The sequence below is a fragment of the Passer montanus genome, unplaced genomic scaffold (genome assembly GCF_014805655.1).
Source record: "Passer montanus isolate IOZ18808 unplaced genomic scaffold, ASM1480565v1 scaffold3, whole genome shotgun sequence".
Taxonomy (NCBI): domain Eukaryota; kingdom Metazoa; phylum Chordata; class Aves; order Passeriformes; family Passeridae; genus Passer; species Passer montanus.
The window spans coordinates 20,151,928-20,171,522 of NW_024367707.1; the positions used below are offsets into that span (position 1 = coordinate 20,151,928).

The window sequence follows — 19,595 nt, forward strand, 5'->3', positions numbered from 1 at the left end:
TTTTCAGTAAGAAAACTTCAGAGGTCCCAGCAGTCTCAAGGCATCTTTGCTTAGATTTGCTGTTCTGCTACTTTCTCCTGGGAAGCCTATCACCCTCCAGGTTCTCCTTCAGCTGCTGACACTTCCCTTCATCCCTGTGCTGCCCACATCTCACCTCTGCATCTCCCACATGGTTTGCACCCACTGGATCCCCCCCCACAGCCCCCTTGGGCAATGGCCATTTCACCCAAGAGTACTTCACACAGCCTGTCCCTGTTACTGGGAGACACCCTCAGATTGGGAATGGCAGAAGGAAGCAGGGAGAGCTCATGCTAAGCAGAAGTCAGTGCTTAGCACAGGCTGAAGCAGCACCAAACCAGCCAAGGAAGTGCCCAGCAGCTGGTCCCCTTCCTGCAGCTCCAGTACCCACTGACTAAAGCTGTGAGCTTCAACATGCATTTCTGCACCTTTTCCAGGGTGGGTACAATTCAAAGCAAGGCACATGCAAACTGCCCCCTCAGGGTCCCTTCCCCTCTTTGTACATCAGGACTCCATTGCTCCTGCCTCCACCCTCTCCTGCCTTCCTGGTGCAGTTGTTCCTGCTTTGAGCTCTCATGCACACCTGTGCCCAACCCCTTCCCTCAGCTATGTGCACTTTAGATGAAACTAATGAGGCACTATGTTGGTGGCAAGCAGGGCTTGTATTTTACAGCACAGACACCTCCTCACTCACAGACAGCAGAGCTCTTCTACCGCCACCCTACAATTAAGCAGTTCTGATTTTTTTCAAACAAATGGAAATGCTTCATGAAAAAGTACAGGCTGTCTGTGGAGGCTGGGTATAAGAATCTGTGTTACTGCATCCATGTAATTAACACTGACTCTCACCACTCACAGCCAGAAGAAACAGCATCAGAGACCTAATGCAATTAGCAGCTTGCCAGATACTACTGGCATTACTACTGGTAAAGGCAAACCAAAGCAAAGCAAGTTCCCCTCTTTTTGAATAGAAAGCATCACCATGAAATGGTTTCATTTTCTTAAGGGTGAAGGAAGTTTAACATTATCAAGAAGTAAGCATGTGTACCAACTTGTATCACCATCAGTTTGGCCCTAAATGTTCAATGAAGGGCTGTGTTACAGCTGTAAAACACCTCTAGGATTTTACACCTATTCTTTAAACCACCCTAACAGACAGATATATAGATCAAAGAAATATAAAACCATTAACAAGAATTGCTACCGGCAAAACAAGGAAGATCAGAGAAACTATGAGTCATCTTTACTGACACCATATGATTTCTCTCTGTCTTTGGCCTCTCACAGCCTGAAAGTTTACATCTGCAGAAGTCTTAACTTTATCAGAAAATGTTACACAGGAATTCAAGCAAAAATAATGTTGAGGCAAAAATTCTTACCAGTAAATTCTGGAAATAAAGAAAACAGCAGATAGGAAGATAAGGTGTTGGGAGAGCTATTTCACTGACACAGCTTTGCAGGAAAGAAGATTGGGACAAAAGTGCTGTTCTGAGAAACAGGAAATGCTGGACATAACCCCAAAAGAGAACGAAAGCCTTGGAAAGAGCTATAAAAAAGTAAAAAAGAGAGGGGACTATGTTGCCTTTATAGTAATCATATAACTTAGGGCAATGGCCAATTCTCTTCTTCCTAAGCTTCTTTAATGACCTGCATGTGCATTTATAATCTGCCAAGTTTAGGGATATTAGATAAGTATGCATGTAACATACACAAGCATCAACTACTAATATTCAGATAATGAAAACATTAATTCACAGATTCTGGCCAGGAAACCAACAAAACAGAAAAGCCTTCACTAGGGGTTGGAGCAGAGATTCTACACTGTAGCAGGCAACAGGTACTGCTTGAAGCCTGACTGTGGGATCCTGACTGTCTGACACCAACACAAATTATCCCTAGTGACAAGAAGACCAGACAGACTTGGTCAGCTGACATCTCATACCCAGCTGCTCTCTGCAGTAATCACTCTTAACAAAGCTAAGTCTGAGAATGGGAAATGTTCCTCTATCCTTTTCCATCTTACTTCCTACATAAACTGATGACTGAGGCAACAAGTCATCTTACAGAACACACCTTAATCAAGCCCTGCAACAATACATTAGCAAGAGCCTCAAGAAGATTGTAATTTTTCAAAAGAATACCCTGTGTGCACCAGGTGTACCGTGCAAGGCTCCCAAAAGCTGCAAGAGACACACTAGCAGGGTTTAGAAAGGGCTGAAAAGACCATCCTGATGAACTGCATGAAGCCTCTCCCAGACAACCTGTGACAGGAAAAGAGGACACAGCCTCAAGCTATGCCAGGACAAGCTCAGGTTGGACACCTGGAAGAACTTTTTCACTGAAAGTATGGTTAAGCATTGGAACAGGCTACCCACATAGGTGATAAGAGCCATCATCCCTGCAAGAGTCCAAGATATGACTGGATGCAACACACATGGTCTAGCTGACCCGGTGGTGTTAAGTCCAAGGCTGGACTTGATGATCCCAGAGGTCTTTTCCAACCTTAATGATTCTATGATTCTCAGTCTAAACTGTGCCAACAGAAGCATATATGTACCAGTGGGAAATTATAACAAAGCAGAAGCAACATACTGTAAAAAACACAATAATAATCAGGTCTTGCAACAGAAAAGATGTAAACAAGCACTGAATAAAGCAGAGAAACAGCTACAGTTTTGGAGATACACTATCAGAGGCTGAAAGCTCCTACTGGCACATCTACATTTCAGGAATGGCAAGGGAAGAACACGTTTGCATTACCCCATAAGGCCGCACACAGAATCTCAGAATTGAATCTCTTCTTGTATTTGCGAATCTCTGGTGTGTCACTCTGTGGCCGTGTGTTTGTGGGGTTCACATTGACAACTGATCCTTTCCGTGTAGGGTCTTGCCTTATTGCCTCTGATCTCATTGCTTCACTAGAAAATCCTACTGAAAGAAAAAAAAAAGTAACGTGCATGTAATACCCTTCAAGTGCTAGATTCTGGACATATATTTTTTACATCATACAAACCAAATCAGTAACTGAGAACACTGAGAGAGTCCCAATTTTTGTAAGAAATGTAAATGGAAAAAGAAAATAAATTATGCAATCCATTGCAAAACAAATAAAAAGCATGATGGTAACATTCTTAAGTACTTTAAAGAGCCACTGAAGTCACTGAACCCTTTTTTAATTGTTGTCTTCAGCTACTTTACTTACCCACAGAAGTCACAGTTGTCCCACTAGATGGAGAAATCTGTAGTAATCTGGGGTCTATAAAAGGTGTAAAGGAGGAGGAAGATTTGTGTTTCTGGAGTGTGTTACTAGCGGACTGAGTCTGCAATGTAAATTTCAACTTTATTAATATTAATGACAATAAAAAGCATGGATAACAAACACCAACATTTTAACGTCACTATGGAATTATGCTACGAGCCTCCCCAAGCTTTTATACTTCCTTTACAGAAACACAATGCACTGCAGGCACCACACCTGAGCTAGATACATATGCACACTGCACATGTTACAGCAAAATGCAATTAGCTGAATTGTCATCCCTGAACCTCAGCTGCTCACAAAGCTTTTTAGTACAGACCACTACAATCAGGCACAAAGCGAGGGAATGTCTCTCCTTTTGAAAATCTGCTTAAATGTATGTATATTATTTTATCTGCAAGCTGCCCACTACCTACAATTTTTGAATTTATGAAGCATCTCCTGAATTGAAGTAGTTAATTAAATTATGAAGTTTGATCTCTTGGCTTGTGCAACAAAATCAGAACCATCTGGGATCAAGCATTCACTTCTATGATGGACTATGTTTCAGTGTTTGCTACTCTTCATTCTCCCTATTTTGTTTAACCTGCGCCTCTTGCCAGAAAGCTGCAGCAGATTCTTCCACCTTTATTTGACAAAGCAACATATTAAACCTGTATTGAACAAAGGGGCTCATTAGTGTGGAAGGTGTAGCAAACAGTGACATGACACTATGAATATGTAGTGGATAAAATCACTGGTGCTTGTTGAGTTATGAGGTCTAAACATGAAAAAACAAAGAAAGAGAGACGAGTGAAACAATGAACAGTTAAAAGTGGAAATGGAACAACTTAAAAACCCTTGCCAGTTTAGTATTATAGTGACAACATATCATACTGAAGCAGAATGGGACGAGTGGAAAAAAAAAGAATGTGTATATATATATATATGTAGTGTGCATGTGCTAAGTTATACCAAGCAGTACTGGGTTTTTGCTCAGTTTTATGCAAACGTTACAAGACACTTCTTTAGCATCAACTAATCCTCAACCTCTGATCTTCCTAAGCCTCTACAGAAAAAAATAGCAATGGGTCTTTGGAGTTTATCCCTGCCCTGAACAGCCCAACACCAAAAGGCTCCTTTATCACCAGGCACTGCCACAGCCCCCACTTCCCAAGCTGAGTTAACTGAGCCCTGCTTACGTATTGCTTAGACCAATGAGCAAGCGTACCTCTGGATCAATCAACTGATCTCTATAACCCACAAGAGTGTGCTTTTAGAAAGATCAAAAAACAGTGAAGCACAGCTGGAAATTATGTATAAAGCTAAATGAATTTCCAGGAGGAAAGTCTCCCTCCCACCCACCTGGTATGTGGTTAAGAAGCATTTTTGATTATCTGGTAAATATGTGCATTGCCATAAACCTACCCAGCTCACTGCAACCTCTCCTCATCACAACACTTGCACACCACCATGGCAGGACTCTACCCTGAGAAGCAGCAGGCTCTTTTCAGAAATTTTGCTTGCCGTGTACCACAGGCAGAGCCTGTCAGAGGCTCTCAATGTAAGCCAGGCTGGCCACACAGCCAGGAGTGGCGAGCCCAGACAAGGCTCCTTGCTCACTGCTGGGGTTGGTGAGGGGTGAACAGCCCTTTGCTCATCCACACCCGTGCACCTCCTCTGCTGCCAGGGGCTAACACACGTGAAGGACCAGGCTTTCCCACCTGCATTCCATAAAGGAAGGCACCATCCTGAGATCAGCCCAGGACAGCAAGAGGGAGCTTCCCTCATGGTAAAGCCTTCATCACCTGGACATAACCAGCACTGGTTGATAACAGTCATCTTTACACAGCTGCTTCTCAGAGTACACACATACTTGGAAAAAACCCCAAATATTTTCTCCCATTCATTTTTCCAAAATCACAATACCTCAGGCTTTTACAACCCTCCCAGGCAACACCTGATTTGTTCACCCAGCCCACATGGCAAGCTTTAGTGAGCAAAATCCCTCCACAGCCACTTCCTCTCCCATTGGGTGAGTTTCAACAAGCAGCTCTTCATATGTGTGGAGAAACTAGTCCAGCCTTTACTGACAAAGCCAAAATTAACTGCTAATTCTGAAGGGCACATTACTTGCAATTAGCCTGCTCCCAGAATAAAACAGAATTAAAAAGAGTATTGGCTTGAAAACGCAGTAGTCAAGTTTAGTTTAAAATGAACGCCATGCAATTAATGACTCACTAAAAGGAAGCAAAAATAGTAAACTGGCAAGTTTGGCGTGGGACTGCTCTAGAGTTAAGGGCTTCTTACACAGAACTGAAATGTGTTATTTGGGAGGTGGGAACAAAGGTGACAGAAAAAAAAAGCAGGGGAGATTGGCTGGAGTTCCTTTGCAAACTAGCTACTAGGCAATGCTGCTATAACCCTATGAAAGCAGCCAGCTGTGGTGTAAGACATACCTCATTAGTAGTTAGCTTGTCCTGGGGTGTCTGTGGGGACATGGTGGGTGTCGGCTGGCTGGAGGATGGGGAGGAGGAGGTGGAGGAAGTGGAGGAGGAATGGCTTTGCTGTAAGAGATCTGGCAAGAGGTGAATGCGACCGGCAAAGCCATTGCTCTCATGATGGCTGGCACGCTTTTTGTCAACTGTACTCTGTAGAAAAAACAGGCACACTTGTCTTGCTCAAGTGCTGCTTAAAAGTCTATATCCCTAACAACCTCTCTCCTTCTCTCCCTCACTTCCTACCTTTTCACATTTTTTCTTTTTTTTTTTTTAATAAGCTTATAATCCATGCTTTGATGCCTGCATGGAAAGGGAAAGTGGGCAGAGCGACTAGAATTCATGAAATTCCCACCAGCAGGCAAATGCTTGGTTCATGTGGTTGACTTGCACAGCCAGTTCCACCAATTAAGAGAACAGTAACTGTGCTGCTAAGTCCAGCACCACAACAGGGACAAGCACATTTTTGGGGGTGGGGTGAGGATTTTGTTCCCTATTGTTTTGTTTAAAACTAACTTAGACCCTATACAGATAGCAGTTTGGACTTTCTGGAGAATCCCTTCAGCTAACTATTTAAAACAATAACCATGAAATCTTAATTTTCAAACAAGAGGACTCAATTAAGAAATTGGCATTCAGTTGTGAAACTCAGAAATGCGATTACTGAGGAAACTCCTATAAGCTAGCACGCTCATTAACACACAAGCTCATTTAAAAACAGGGAATCATTATGTTTCAGAGGCACAAGAACGCAATATTTTCAGAATCAAAGGCAACAACACAGCACTCTACTCTGTCCACATTCTCTGCCTCACCACCTATTTTGCTTCTCCCTCACACCAGCTGTTGCGTGAATCTGCATGTACATGTGTATGTATGTTATCTGGGTGGTCTGTATGCCCTAAACTACACAATCAAAACAATTTTTAAAAACCTTGAGTGCTCCCACCCCAGCTCCCTCCCAGCCTCACTCCTGAGACACGTATTTGGTTCTGTGCTAAGTTTTTGCTCCAGGTACTTGCTCCACACACCTGCAGCTTTTCTACCCTTCTCTCCCACAGACTGAGATATTCTACATGGTGCTGCCATGAGTGTCACTGGAAAGCATGCAAAACAGAAGCAAGGGGTGAAGGGCTACTCTCCTCTTTGCATGCATCAAACATCTTGCTCATCTGAAATTCTCTACAGCTGCGTCTTGATAATACGAACAACAAATATAATGTAGAAACAGCATGGGTGAATGAGCGAGTGGGTTAATGAGCACAGAAAGGATGCAGCACTGCACAGGGAAGGAAAAGCAATACCTGTCGAACAATTAAGGTGCCCTCCTTAGAAGGAGTCAAGGCAGGTTCACTCTCCACATCATCATGGACAATCATGGTTTTTACTGACTCTGTTTCACCATTGCTCAAGTTCAACGTTGACCTATTTGTCAGACAAGAAATAACTGGAGTGAGATAACAGCACTAGTGCCCTGGCTGTCACTGCCCTGCATCATGGCATACTCAGAATTAAATTGTACTGTGGCCAGAGTTGAATATTTACATAAGCTGCCTAGAAAAGCCTCTCTCTATAAAAAAAAAAAAACAACCCGCAAGTTTCCTGTTTTGTAACAAATGAAGGGAGAAGAGGAAAAGGACATTGGCAAGACTATCCTTAGTGTTTGAATATATGAACATATGAGGCTGCTATGTCTTGCTCACAGATTGTAGCAAACTGAAAGAACTAACATACAAGCCAAAATGCTAGCATCCTTTTCCTTCAACCCTCTATAAGGCAAAAGAGAAGCAAAACACTGTTAGAGGGACTAACACTGCTCGGACATCATCTGGTCCAGAAGTAGATTCATCCGCTCCTTCTTGTTCCATATCATCATCTTCCTCATCTGTTGTCCCTGACTCCTCACTTGAGGATGAGTAATCTGTTACTTTATGTGGAGGTCGCACATCCTCTACTGCTCGCAACTCCTTCGCCAATGCAGTTAAATCCTGTTGGGAGAGGGAAGAAAAAAATGTTAAAACTGATGTTGCAAGTAAAAGAGAAGAAGAGTTTGCAAGACAAACCTGCAGGATTAGTGCCCGAGTTTGTTCACTTCTGTGTTTCCACTGCCCCAGCAGTACTGTTTCCTCTGACTTACTCATTCCTAACAGTTACCAAAACTCACTTTCTCATAAACTCAAGCACCAGAAGAGTCAACCTAAGGGGGTCTTGTCACATCATAGAAAAATGTGCATACTCTGAAACCCAACTATCCTGATTTATGACTAACTGCAGTATCATAAGAGATATGGCTACTGAAGAAAGTTTCAAGGAAAGATAGAAATACTGTGAAAACCCATTGAGTTCCCCAAGTTACAACGAGACACAGGCTGTAACCAACTGTAATAGCAGCCAGATGTAGAAAATGTCAGAAATCTTTCACAGAAAGTAGGAAACATTTAAGGTCTTACCACTTCTCCCTGCACCATTCAGCCCAGCATTGGCACATTCAGGTCAAATGCACGATCATTGGTCCAGCCCCAGGGAGGAAGCACAAGATTGAAAGAGAGAAAGGCATGGATTAGAAGGAAGAAGACCAAAGAGCAGAAATCAATCCCAGAAGCAGTGCAAAATCTAACATCTGCAGTACTGATGCACACAGGCAATTGCACAGCCCAGAACATGCTGCTAGACCCACAGTTACAAACTCTAGCTGATGTTCAACCCTGATGGCACTGAATGAAGCTCTCAGTGTATTTTTTGTGAATCTACCTGAAAGAGAAGGAGGACAGGGGAGGTGGATGCAACTCACAGCAGGCTTGATAGGTCTGAAGACTTCCTTTTTCTCTTCAGGCTTTTTAGGTGCACTTTCATGGCGCTGTGATGGCGAACCCTCTGATTTGGATGATGCTGCACGTGCCAAGACCCCAAAAGGAACACAGAACAAAGGAGATTAAGCAGGGAGCTAAAATATGTTCTCTTACTTCACTCTGGAGTGGGGAAGAGATGTGAGATGACTATTGGGGGTGTCTGACCACAAGACCTATGTTTCACTGGTTTACATTGTCCCTGAAGAACTATACAAAAAACACCATAAGCTGTGATTTGCATAGGTGCAACTGACCTATGTCTGAAGCCAAAGTAAACAGTCACAACAACTGTAAATCAAAGACCCAAGTGCAGCCACAAGCTGGAAAATCTCCATCATCATCCAACACAGCCCAGCTGAGACCTATCCATAGCAGTCTGCACCCTGTCAACAACCACCAAGGTGATGGGCAACAAGTATCAAAATGTGCTCTTGCACACAAGAGGAAGGGAGGGAGCTGTGAGGGCCTGGAGACCAGGCTGTTTGCACATAGGAAAGTGCAGCAGTGCCTGGATGTGAATTCAAGAACAATGAAACAAACATTTTGACAACGATTTCTGTGCCTGCTGCCTTTCCCAAGCAAGGACATATGGCCAAGAGGGTACAGGAAGCCAACCCGTCTCTGACACTGCATGCTCAAAGGTTGTTCCCTGTTATCATCTGTAATTACTGAGCGCTTCACAGCTTAATAAAATTAGAAACACAGTGTTACAGAGGGTAGGAGAAGGACTTACATCTCATCCTGAACCGCTCTCCAGACCCGCTCTGAGAGCCAGGGTGGGAGCCAGGCTGTGAGCCAGAGTTGCTTGAGCCAGAAGAACTGCCACTGCCTGGCCTTGGTACAAGCTTCTCCACCCTTTCCCACAGCAGACGAGGCTCTATATTGCTGTATCATGGGAGGAAAGAAACTCTTTGTCACATACACTTCAGTCCCAGATTCCCAGCTCTAAAATGAAACATCACTCTCTCTAATAGTTTTGCTAATAACTCTTATAGTTTTGCTAATAACTCAACTGAAAGAACACTTTAATGCTGAGATCAGGGCATCAGTAATGCTTCACAACCCAGGCAGCAGCTCCCTTTGAAATAACTACTACTGTATTTATGATGGTCAAAAAAAAGTTTAGGTGGGTATAAGCTACTCCTTTTATTTAGAATTATCTACCTGCCATTCTTATGTACATAACCTGAAGTGGACAATTCTCGCAGCCTGCATGCAGCAATTTCAAAGAAGTGTCAGAAGTGTCTAGGCACTAAACACAAACCAAAAAGAACACAAGAATACCCTCACCCCTATCCAGTGAGCTAATTCCATGGTGTCCTGCCCATGTTGCTGTGTTGAGCTCAGGAGTCAGCTCTCTCCTCCCCCTTCCTGACCTTGGGGGCTCTGTGTCACAGCTCATGGAGGCTTTTCCCCCCTCTTAAAATCTGGTTCTGGCTAAGAGGCCAGAAAGTTTCTGAGGTTTCTTCACTTTAGATGTTACAAGCCCTTCTGCTGCCAGTAATCCCCATGGTATACCCAAGCTGACCTGTTGCACCAAAAGGCAAGACATTCATAAATGGCCACATTTGTTCCGAAATTTGAAGGATATTTGAAATTATTGCCAAAATTACAGGGCAGGCAACTCAAATGAGAAGAGGAAAGAAGAAACTTTGTCAGCATTTGTTGACACAGGTGCCACATCAATAGAAATTAATCATTACTGAAAAGGGATCCAACACTATCTTCCTTTCACACCCTACAGGCACTGCCAAAAGCTGTCTGGCAATGCCTGGCCTGCCATATGCCTTTTCCTTCCAATTCAAGAAAAGCAAGGACACATAGGCTTACAAACCTCGTGGAATTCCTTTGACCTGCTTGGTTATTTTGCTGCCCACTGCCCTGCAGTGGGGAATCACGGCGGGACAGGACTGGTGATCGGGACGTTGTTCTCACAGGTACCTTGGGAGAAAAAAGGTTGTGTTAAGCCCATGAAGAGGACGGAGAGGACAGGAAGATAAAACTTCTCCTGCCACAGAATATAATCTTAAGATCTTAACAATGTGTTCTAAGTACAAGCTAGCATCAATGACCAAAAGCAGTAAACAAACACCCACAAAGCCAAAAGCCTTAGCTGTGATGCTGTTCAGAATTTGAATAGAACTCGATGTTTAGTCTTAACATTAAATAGCGTTTAATGGTTATCACATGAACACGTACACGCCCCGCTACCCTCCCAACTACTGAGACATTTGAAAAGAATATGGCATTTTGACTGAAGCAGGGGAGGCACAAAGCAATTTGCTGAAACAGCATGAGAATTAGGAGAATAAGCTCAAGGGAACCAAACAAATGCCCGGGAATGGATCAGCAGAAGGCAAAGACTGGTGGGGGGGGAGCAAGAATATACTCAGAAGAAGCAAATCCCAGTGGATGGGAGGGGGGATGGAAGGGGGAGAGGAGGAGGAAATATATTGAATGTTTCCTTTTTGTTCAGATCCATCTCAATTTTAAATAAGTGTATGATTCATAGTTTGGGTTGCGAACCGATGAAGAGGAATATTAACTCTGAGCAATAACCTCAGGGGTATTTTGAATTCTTTCCTGAATATGGTAATTATTTGTTAACTTTGCATAATAAATTGTTTCTCTGAAATAGCTGCATTCTATAAATAATTACCAATTTTATATGAAGCTTCAATATTGTACTTCAGGTTGATTATCATTAACCCATTGACTGAATACCTACATTATGATCTGCCTTCCAAAATACTGTTACCAGTGCTGGCACAAGGGCATGGTCTTCCCAGTGCCCAGGGTATCACATCCTTAAGAAAACTGTAATTAATAATAAAAAAACAGCACACATCTGTCTTTCTACTCCTTACCCTTGGAGGCACCTCGTCACTGTCTGATCTAGCCCAAGCCTTTTGGGTGGGGTCGGGTACCTCCGACTTAGAGTCAGAACTCTGATTAAGCACTTCACTGCGTGAAGGTGGATATGGGTCCTGGGAACGAAGATGGTGATGAGCAAATTTGGGAGAAGGGTCACTGAAGGAATGGGATCGCGAGACAGGGGAAACATTGTTCTTGAGAGATGCCAGATGGGACCACTGTACCTTACAAGAAAACAAAACATAAAACATTCAATGCGCTCAGTATAACCAGCTTTCCAATTAACACAGAATAAAGGCAGGTGGGGCAGGCAGAGACAAATTGGTTATGGCATTAGGTAAGCGTGGGGTGGAATCGATGCACTTAAAAGCAAGGCAAGCGCCCAGAGAACATAACAGACTGAAAATACAGCACATATGCAATTTTTGTGTGATGCGCTCTCCACACACACGTACACTGGTGCCCAGAGGGAAAGGGGATCCAATATCTGCACCATGAGCCTGAGTACAAAGGCCACTCAAGACAGAAGTCACCTTCTGTTCCCTGGTCTTCAGTGGGCTTTGGCCAGGTCTCATGGTGGGCTGGGAAATTTGAAGCAGACATCCAATTGGAGCAATGTACAAAATTAAAGAATGCTGTAAATTGGGTAAACCAACAGACATTTACGTCTCCTAACGAATTCAGGGACTGGATACAGCTTGAAACTTTTGGAGAAAGACCATAACACAAAGCCTTTATTCCTTTACAGTTATTGCAATATATATATAAAAAAACATAATATATATTGTATATAGTATACATATGTACAATGCATATTATACTTACACCATATATGTACCGTATACTGTACATATATACATATTTAGACACAAAGTACACACACACACATGCACACATATTCAATTACACATACTAAGAAGGCATAACAGAGACTAAGGAGTTAAAACTCCACTAGGATTTCCAGTGAAATCCATATTCCCTTCAGTCTACTTCCTCGTTGTGCATAAGCCTGTGTTTCAGAGTTAATTTCTGAAACTAAGGAGGAGGCAAAGTCATAACTGAGGAACACGCTGTTTTCACACCTAATGATTAAGCAAAACTTTGCTTTAGATCCCAGTTTCAGTAGGCTGAGTGTATTTGTTTTTGTGTTATTATTATTTCCTCAATTTTAATACACACAGCTGTTGAAGAGCCTGATTATCCTTAATATGAGTGAAAGACAGAGACTTTAAAAGAAACTGGCACAGTGGATGAAGATACAAGTCCAATATTTTGAAATAGTCATAGAGGTTTGAATAAAAGCCAGGAAATAATGAGCAAGAGATGAACTTCTGTCCTGATTTCTCCCACTCTTCCGTCTGTTCAAATTCTCCTGCTGTCCAAAAGAGTGGCAATACCTAGTCACAATCAGGGATGGTTTTAACTTGCACTGTCATCAACAGACTTTATGAAAATTCTGCATGGAAACAGAGGAACTAAATGCAGAAATCTACTATTTAATTTAGCATACCTAAACTGCTCAGAATTCATGGGCTATGTCTAACTTTTAGACAAAGGTTACTTTTTCAATTCATGCAATAACTCCTATGAGATCAGGTCTCAAGATCAGGAGGCTCTTGGTTACAAAACAATAGAACAATGGCTACCATGCAACTCAGTGGTTTCAACATCTTCTTGATTTTCCAGGGGTGGTACAGAGCTTTATTTAGCAACTGCAGACCTACTGACAACAAACTTGGCTTTTCTTAGACATGTTTTACAAACTCTTTGAAACAGTGCTCACACTGTTAAAACCCACTTGTTTATTTAGCTTTTTTCTGAATTTTAAAAACCAAGCAAGTGCACTTTTTTCCTGAGCATCCTTTTTAGTAGTAAAAATGTTGCACAGAGCAAATTTGGAATTGCAAAATGCTCTGCAACGGCCACCAGCATTTAACTCACTGTCACTGCTGCACAGATAATAATGGGATGGGATACAACAGTTCTAGTCTAGCTCTAATATGAAAAAAACCCAAACCAATAAAACATACCAAACCCACAAATCCATCAGTTTATCAATAAAATAAGCAAAAATAGACAAAGAGTACATCTACAGAATAAGCTGTTAAGTGTAATAGTACTACCCTTTACAAAAGGCTTTTTAAGTGCAAAGATCTGCAAATTTGAAGGAAACATGTTAGGACTTCTGCATTCCCTGTAGGCTCACCAAGATTGTGCTGGGCACTTACCTGGGGCTCCATTGGCCTCTGCAGGGCAGGCTGAGCAGGTTCTGAGTTTCCATTGGAAAAGGACTCTGATCTTGAAGGCACTGGTGGCTCCAACACTTTGCCCATCTGTTTAGACTGTGCTTCAGGGGAGCCCTGATTAGTTTTTCTAAATCTCTCCTCCACCTAAGCCAAAATAAATGGAGGTTAAGCCTTGAGTCAGTAAAACCAATTACAGTAGAAATATAAAGGGGTGTACCACCTTTTCTTTACCACAAAGAAAGCAAATACATTTGGGGTTTGGCAGGATTTTTTCCCTACCAATTTTGCCAGCACTGTAAGTTCACTGAGTGAACTACACCAAAGCTCTAAGTATGCCAATATGGATAATCCATACTAGGAAGAGAGGAGATACAAGAGGTAGCAAGATGTGAGATAATATGATGAAAGACCATTATGGGCCTTCTTTCTGCCTAGACTAATTATCCATCAGTATTTTCCTCACAGATAATAAAAAGGATATACCTAAACAGAAACAACTTTACAGTATAAAAGTATTTTCTACTGCCATCCTTTACTTTAGCTGCCCACTTTATGCAAACAATGGTATTGGATTATCTGCTTTCCTGTGCGTCTCTCTTCAGCAACAGAAGAGACAGGAGATGTTTCTCTACCAGGTGATACTGGAGTCTCTTCAGCTTTAGGCATGAAAGTGTAGAACTTATCATCATCTCTCATATCAAATACTCTCAACACAAACTCAAAGGCTGTAGAGGACAGTCCCATCAGTTTGTTTCCTGTTCTCAGGAAGGTGTAGAATTGATCTTATGTTAACCTCAAGAACTTGCTGAGGGGAAGACTAAATCAGAATGTCCTCAGAAAAGCATCAACCAAGGTCCCCATGCAGAAATGTCATCTCTTTCAAGGCCACAACACTGACAACAAAGTGAGAGGTATGAAGGACAAGAGATGGAGGGAGGATACAGGCAGAAAGGAAACAGCCTTTCATTTCCTAAGAAAGTCTGTTGCTAGAACCAAGGCAGCATGTGCCAGGTAAGCTGCCTCTGAGGAATGCTAAACTCACAGTATTTTATCAAAGCACCAAAGATCAAACTGGAAGGTTGGGATGATTTAATTTGCTTTAACCCTTGTGCCCAGAGCACGGAACCAGTATTGGGATGATTTCCTAATACTCTCTAGGAGTGATGGTCTGGAGAGACTGGCTTCCAGAAGACAGGCAAGTTTTCAGACTCCTTGCCTCAGGTGGGCTCCTCTACAAACCCAACCTGCCTCTGCATTCCAAAATTTGAGGACAGTACCAGGTTGCCTATAGGAACAAGCAGACAAGCTTTTGTTAAGGTCTACAGAAAACACACCATGTCTTGGGAGGAGTACAACAATAATGGTGGAGGCAAGCATCTTCACCATGCAATCATTTTCACCACTGTGTTCAACTTCATAGAGGCATTCTTTGAAGTCTAAAAAACAGGCCAGACTCCTTGTTATGAATAGAATAAGGAAAAGCCTCAAGTCTTTCTGTCTGAAGCAAGAGGTTTTCACATCTCTAGCTGTAGATGATAGGAAGTTTGTTCTACATGGCACATAAACTGCATGAGCGACATGTCCTCAAAACCAGACAAGAAGTGGCAAGGAGATAGAGAGCGTTCCTGGAGAGAAAGAGGTCCTATTCCAGTCATCTGACTGTCTGTACCTGGAAGTAATATTAAGTTCTAAGCTCCCTGCTGTTTCCCAAAGCCAATCTTAGAATTCCTTTTCCTTATATCCTCATTGCTACTGCAATGAGGAAAAAACAAATCACCATTAAAATTTGCCAGTCAGGAAGGTCAGTTCACTTCACCTTACCATCTCTGTAGGTGGACACTTTTTCTGGAAAGCAGTATGGCTAAAAGTCTGAGGCACAGAACACTCATTCCAATTCACTGTTTTATGTAAAGAATTATGTCAGAGTTAATGCCTGCTGTTAGGATTAAATGGTGGCATTCCCACTGCCAGGTATGGCTATACTTCTATCACAATTTTTAAAAAGAATATTACACAATGATCTCTGGGAAGATCTGACTACTAACCAATTTTTCTGTCTTTACTCTTCTAGGCTAGAGCAATCACAAAAGAAAGACTACAACAGGAAAAACAACTGGGTCAGTGGTTCTCCTAAAGGAACACTTGAATCTTTTTAAGTTTCTCTCCTTTTCAGCTATGAAAGGAAAATGAAGCAGATACAGTTCTGCATCCCTCCAAATCCCAAACAGTATTCAGGCTGGACAGAAGTGCTAGACTGGCTATGCTTTCACTGAGGTGGGCCAAGAGCATGTAGAAAGGACAAGAGGGCTGATTCCATGTCTGCACCATCACAAACCAGACAAGTCTGAACTTCTTCCAAATAAGAAAGACATCAGATACTTCAACCATCAAGCAGAATGGATGAGATAGGACAAACATGGTTTATTAAGAACTTGGACAGCAGCATCTAGAATAAAATGAGTTTGTGTCCACCAAGCCCAAACAACAGCACTTCAAAGACTAAGAGGCACTGCTGGATGAAGCTGAACCGAGAGCTATTTTATCATGTTTAGCAGGCCTAAATATATTTTCTGTTCTTGTTCCAAAATGTATTTACCTAGTTCCCACATGCAGCTGATGAATGCCTTTAAGAGCTTTGACTAACATTGCCCAGTCTGGTGGTTTGTGGGCAGTAAGGTGCTCAAGTGAAACACAAGAATAAGATCACTGAAAGAAAGCCAAATATACATCAAAGAGGCATTCACTTGCTTACCAATGTTACTCATGGACCAGTGAAGACTCACTGAAAGGCACAGCACTTCAGATCAACTTGTAAGTGCCTGAAGTCCAAGAAGGCAGCACCACAGAGTTTCAGAAGAGCAGGACATGATCTCAGCAGAGAATACTTAACATTTCAAAAATGAAACTAATGAAATTCAGGTTTGTGTTCATGAGAAAGAAATTGTGAAAAGTGCAAATTAAAACACCAAATGTGTACACATGTGCTGAGTGTTAACATCTATCATAGGTCTGTGCTTTCCAACTGCCTCTTAATTTCAAATCACCAGTACTTGCCAGAGACACAGAGCACTGCATCAACACTTCCTAAGAAAACACATCTGATGAAGCACAGATAGAACTTCCTGACATGATACTTCCAAAACCAGGCCCCCTTAGTCTGCAGTCTTCCAGACCTTCTTTCCAACTTTTACACCTCAAAAAGTCTGAACTCCAGTGATTGTAGCAGAAGTTGCCCTAGGGCTTGAAAACCAGTAACCAACGGTTTAAAACATCCTGCCCCTTATGAGTGGTGCTTTGGCCTCCAACTATGCTGCAGCAGAATTCCAGTCATGCTGATGCCAGCAGGCAGAGAAGCAGTTAGCAGATCCTGCTCACCAGCAGGACTTACCTCACGTGCTCTTTCTGCAGGCTCATAGTGGGATTTTGGCTCAGGGGTGTGATAGCTTTGTTTATTTCTTTCTTTACCAGGACTAGCAAGCTCTGCAACTGAGTGACAAAACAGTTTATGCAAGTGTTCCACCAGGAAACTAAACTCATACCCAGCACACATCTAGCCCTAAAAGCAGCCTCACTTAGACTCTCTGGTTTCTTCATGCACACACACACAAGTCATGTACCATATTCCTGATGACAACTGAGGTGTGGAAACTCACTCCTCTCTTCAAGAAAGGCTAACACAAACCCCAATCCTCAAACAACTGTTGAACTCAGAGATGACAACTTTCTTGACATCAACAATCTACTTGTTGCCAAAAGGGAATGATCAGTCCTACTAAATCAGCTAACTCAAATGACAACTATCTGAACTTTCTGTAAGTAGCTTGTCTCTTAAAACATTTGACCTGCTAAGAATTTTGTAGTGTTGGCCCAACAATCAAGCTTAATTTAATGCACTGCCCAAAAGAGAGAAGGAAGGCTGGCCAACAGCACCTCAGCTCCTCCCAAAACATCAAATGCACTTATATGTAAAAGAGAAAAAGCAGCTAAGTAAGATTTACATTTACATAGATAAGCTTCCACATATGAGCCAAACACAAACGGGTGCTGATTAGGTCTGCTCAAGTCTGAAAAAAAAAAACTGGAAAACAGCTCTAGAAAGCATGAACTGACTCATTTATGTCTATGGAGCACCACGTATGACTTCAGAGAAGACATTTTAAATGCCCATGTAGTCGTGACCAATTCTTCCTGCACTTCAGTATAAGCATCCAGTTACTCCACCTACCTCGAAATCCCAGGCAGCCTCCCACAACTGCCTAAGTGTCAAAAGACCCAGCTGTCTCCTGTTCAACCATCAACTGGGAATATCACTACATTTACTTTCCTTATAGGCTTCTATAATATGCTAAAAAATATGGAAGAAATTTCAGTCAAAAAATAGCACGCATAAATTTAATCCCAAGAACAAAAATTAAAACTTGCATTGGTTCTTCCTTATCAAATTTATGTTCTATCCCCAATTTCTGTTGAAGCAAAGCTGTCACAGATTTGCCTATCTTAAGGCACTTCAAGTAGTCCAGCAAGAAAGAGCACTCACACTAAGCTTTACTTTGGGCTCACAAATCCAGTTACTGGTGTGAGTTTCATAGTTGTGCTCAACTGAAAAAGCAAAGGCCGATCTACACTTGCTGTGCAACTTTGTGGAATGACCTTTCTCTGCTTGGAACATTTTCCTGCATTACTATGAAGGAACTGAAATATCAACAGCCTTTTCATCTTCTGGAATCTATTCTGAAATGACAGTGGAGAACACGAGGGGGAAAAAAGATGGTTCTTGGCTTTTCCGAGCTTTTCTACCAAGAAAAATTGTGGATGTCCCATCCCTGGCAGTGTTCAAGGCTAGGCTGGATGGGGCTTTGAGCACTGAAAGGTGTCCCCTGGCCATGGCAGGGAAGATGGAAAAGGATGGTTTTTAAAGGTTTGTCCTACACAAACCATTCTGTGAGTCCATCTATTAGCAGCACTGAAATAATACAGGCTGCTTTCCAATTCTCTTTCATTAACTACAGTTTGGGGGAAGATGTGACTTTCCTGGAGACCACTCTTGAAATACACCCACACTGTAACTATCATGCCCTCTTTCCTGGCCCACAGCATCATCCTGGGTTCACTACCACCTTCCTGTGCCACAAGACATAAACTCTTTTATCCCCCACACTTTATTTCTGTATCTTCTCAGAAACACAGCTTCCTTGCTCTTGCATCTCTTCTAACTAAATCCATTTACCAGCCTTTTCACTCGTGCTTAAGCCAGCTCTCCTCAATGAATGTAGATATAAAAATAGCAAAAGCGCTGCAAGGCAGCTACGGCACGCGGTGCATTTCATGCTTTTCACTGCTCCCCCTCCCTCATTTTTTAAGCACTGTAAAAGGATTAAGTAGGCACTTTTATTTCTGAATATATGCCTCAGTGTCAAGCAATTTCTACATTTAAGTCAATATATTCAGGTCCTTCTTGGCTAATCAAGTCTGACAGGCTTTTGTTTAAGAAAACTAAGACGTGAAGTACAATAATTCTGCTGCCTTGAGCATGCAAGAGACAGCACACTGCTGACTGGTTAATAAATTATGCACATTTATCAACTCAAACAATATTGTGTTGACATTGTTAAGTGGATATATAACAGATCTCAGGATGGCATCACTCTCACCACAAGGAAGATGGGCAAATTCATCACTTCTTGAATTAATTCAGAAGTATTCAGCGATAATTATAAATAACTGAACTTAACATGAGGAAAAATAAGCTACAAACTGATTAAGAGAGCCGGTTTCCCATGGCAGCACAAAGTAAACAAAATCAACTGTCAAAATATGAGATTTTTAATGAAACCTTGATGCAGATATCTAACTCAGCACATCAGTAGATATT

The 19,595-nt window shown here is 42.1% G+C and overlaps 1 protein-coding gene across 1 annotated transcript in view; it reads right to left on the reverse strand.

Moving 5' to 3' along the window:
• MAP4K4 (mitogen-activated protein kinase kinase kinase kinase 4) overlaps positions 1-19,595 on the reverse strand; it is a 162,052-nt gene that overhangs the window by 17,408 nt on the left and 125,049 nt on the right. The window contains exons 13-24 of the mRNA XM_039714422.1: positions 17,112-17,209; positions 13,706-13,867; positions 11,471-11,701; positions 10,438-10,544; positions 9,337-9,488; positions 8,546-8,643; positions 8,205-8,213; positions 7,567-7,742; positions 7,059-7,179; positions 5,716-5,907; positions 3,221-3,338; positions 2,779-2,949 (exon numbers count right to left, since the gene is read on the reverse strand). Of these exons, the coding sequence (XP_039570356.1) occupies positions 2,779-2,949; positions 3,221-3,338; positions 5,716-5,907; positions 7,059-7,179; positions 7,567-7,742; positions 8,205-8,213; positions 8,546-8,643; positions 9,337-9,488; positions 10,438-10,544; positions 11,471-11,701; positions 13,706-13,867; positions 17,112-17,209 (1,635 nt within the window). The remainder of the gene's footprint in view (positions 1-2,778; positions 2,950-3,220; positions 3,339-5,715; positions 5,908-7,058; positions 7,180-7,566; positions 7,743-8,204; positions 8,214-8,545; positions 8,644-9,336; positions 9,489-10,437; positions 10,545-11,470; positions 11,702-13,705; positions 13,868-17,111; positions 17,210-19,595) is intronic.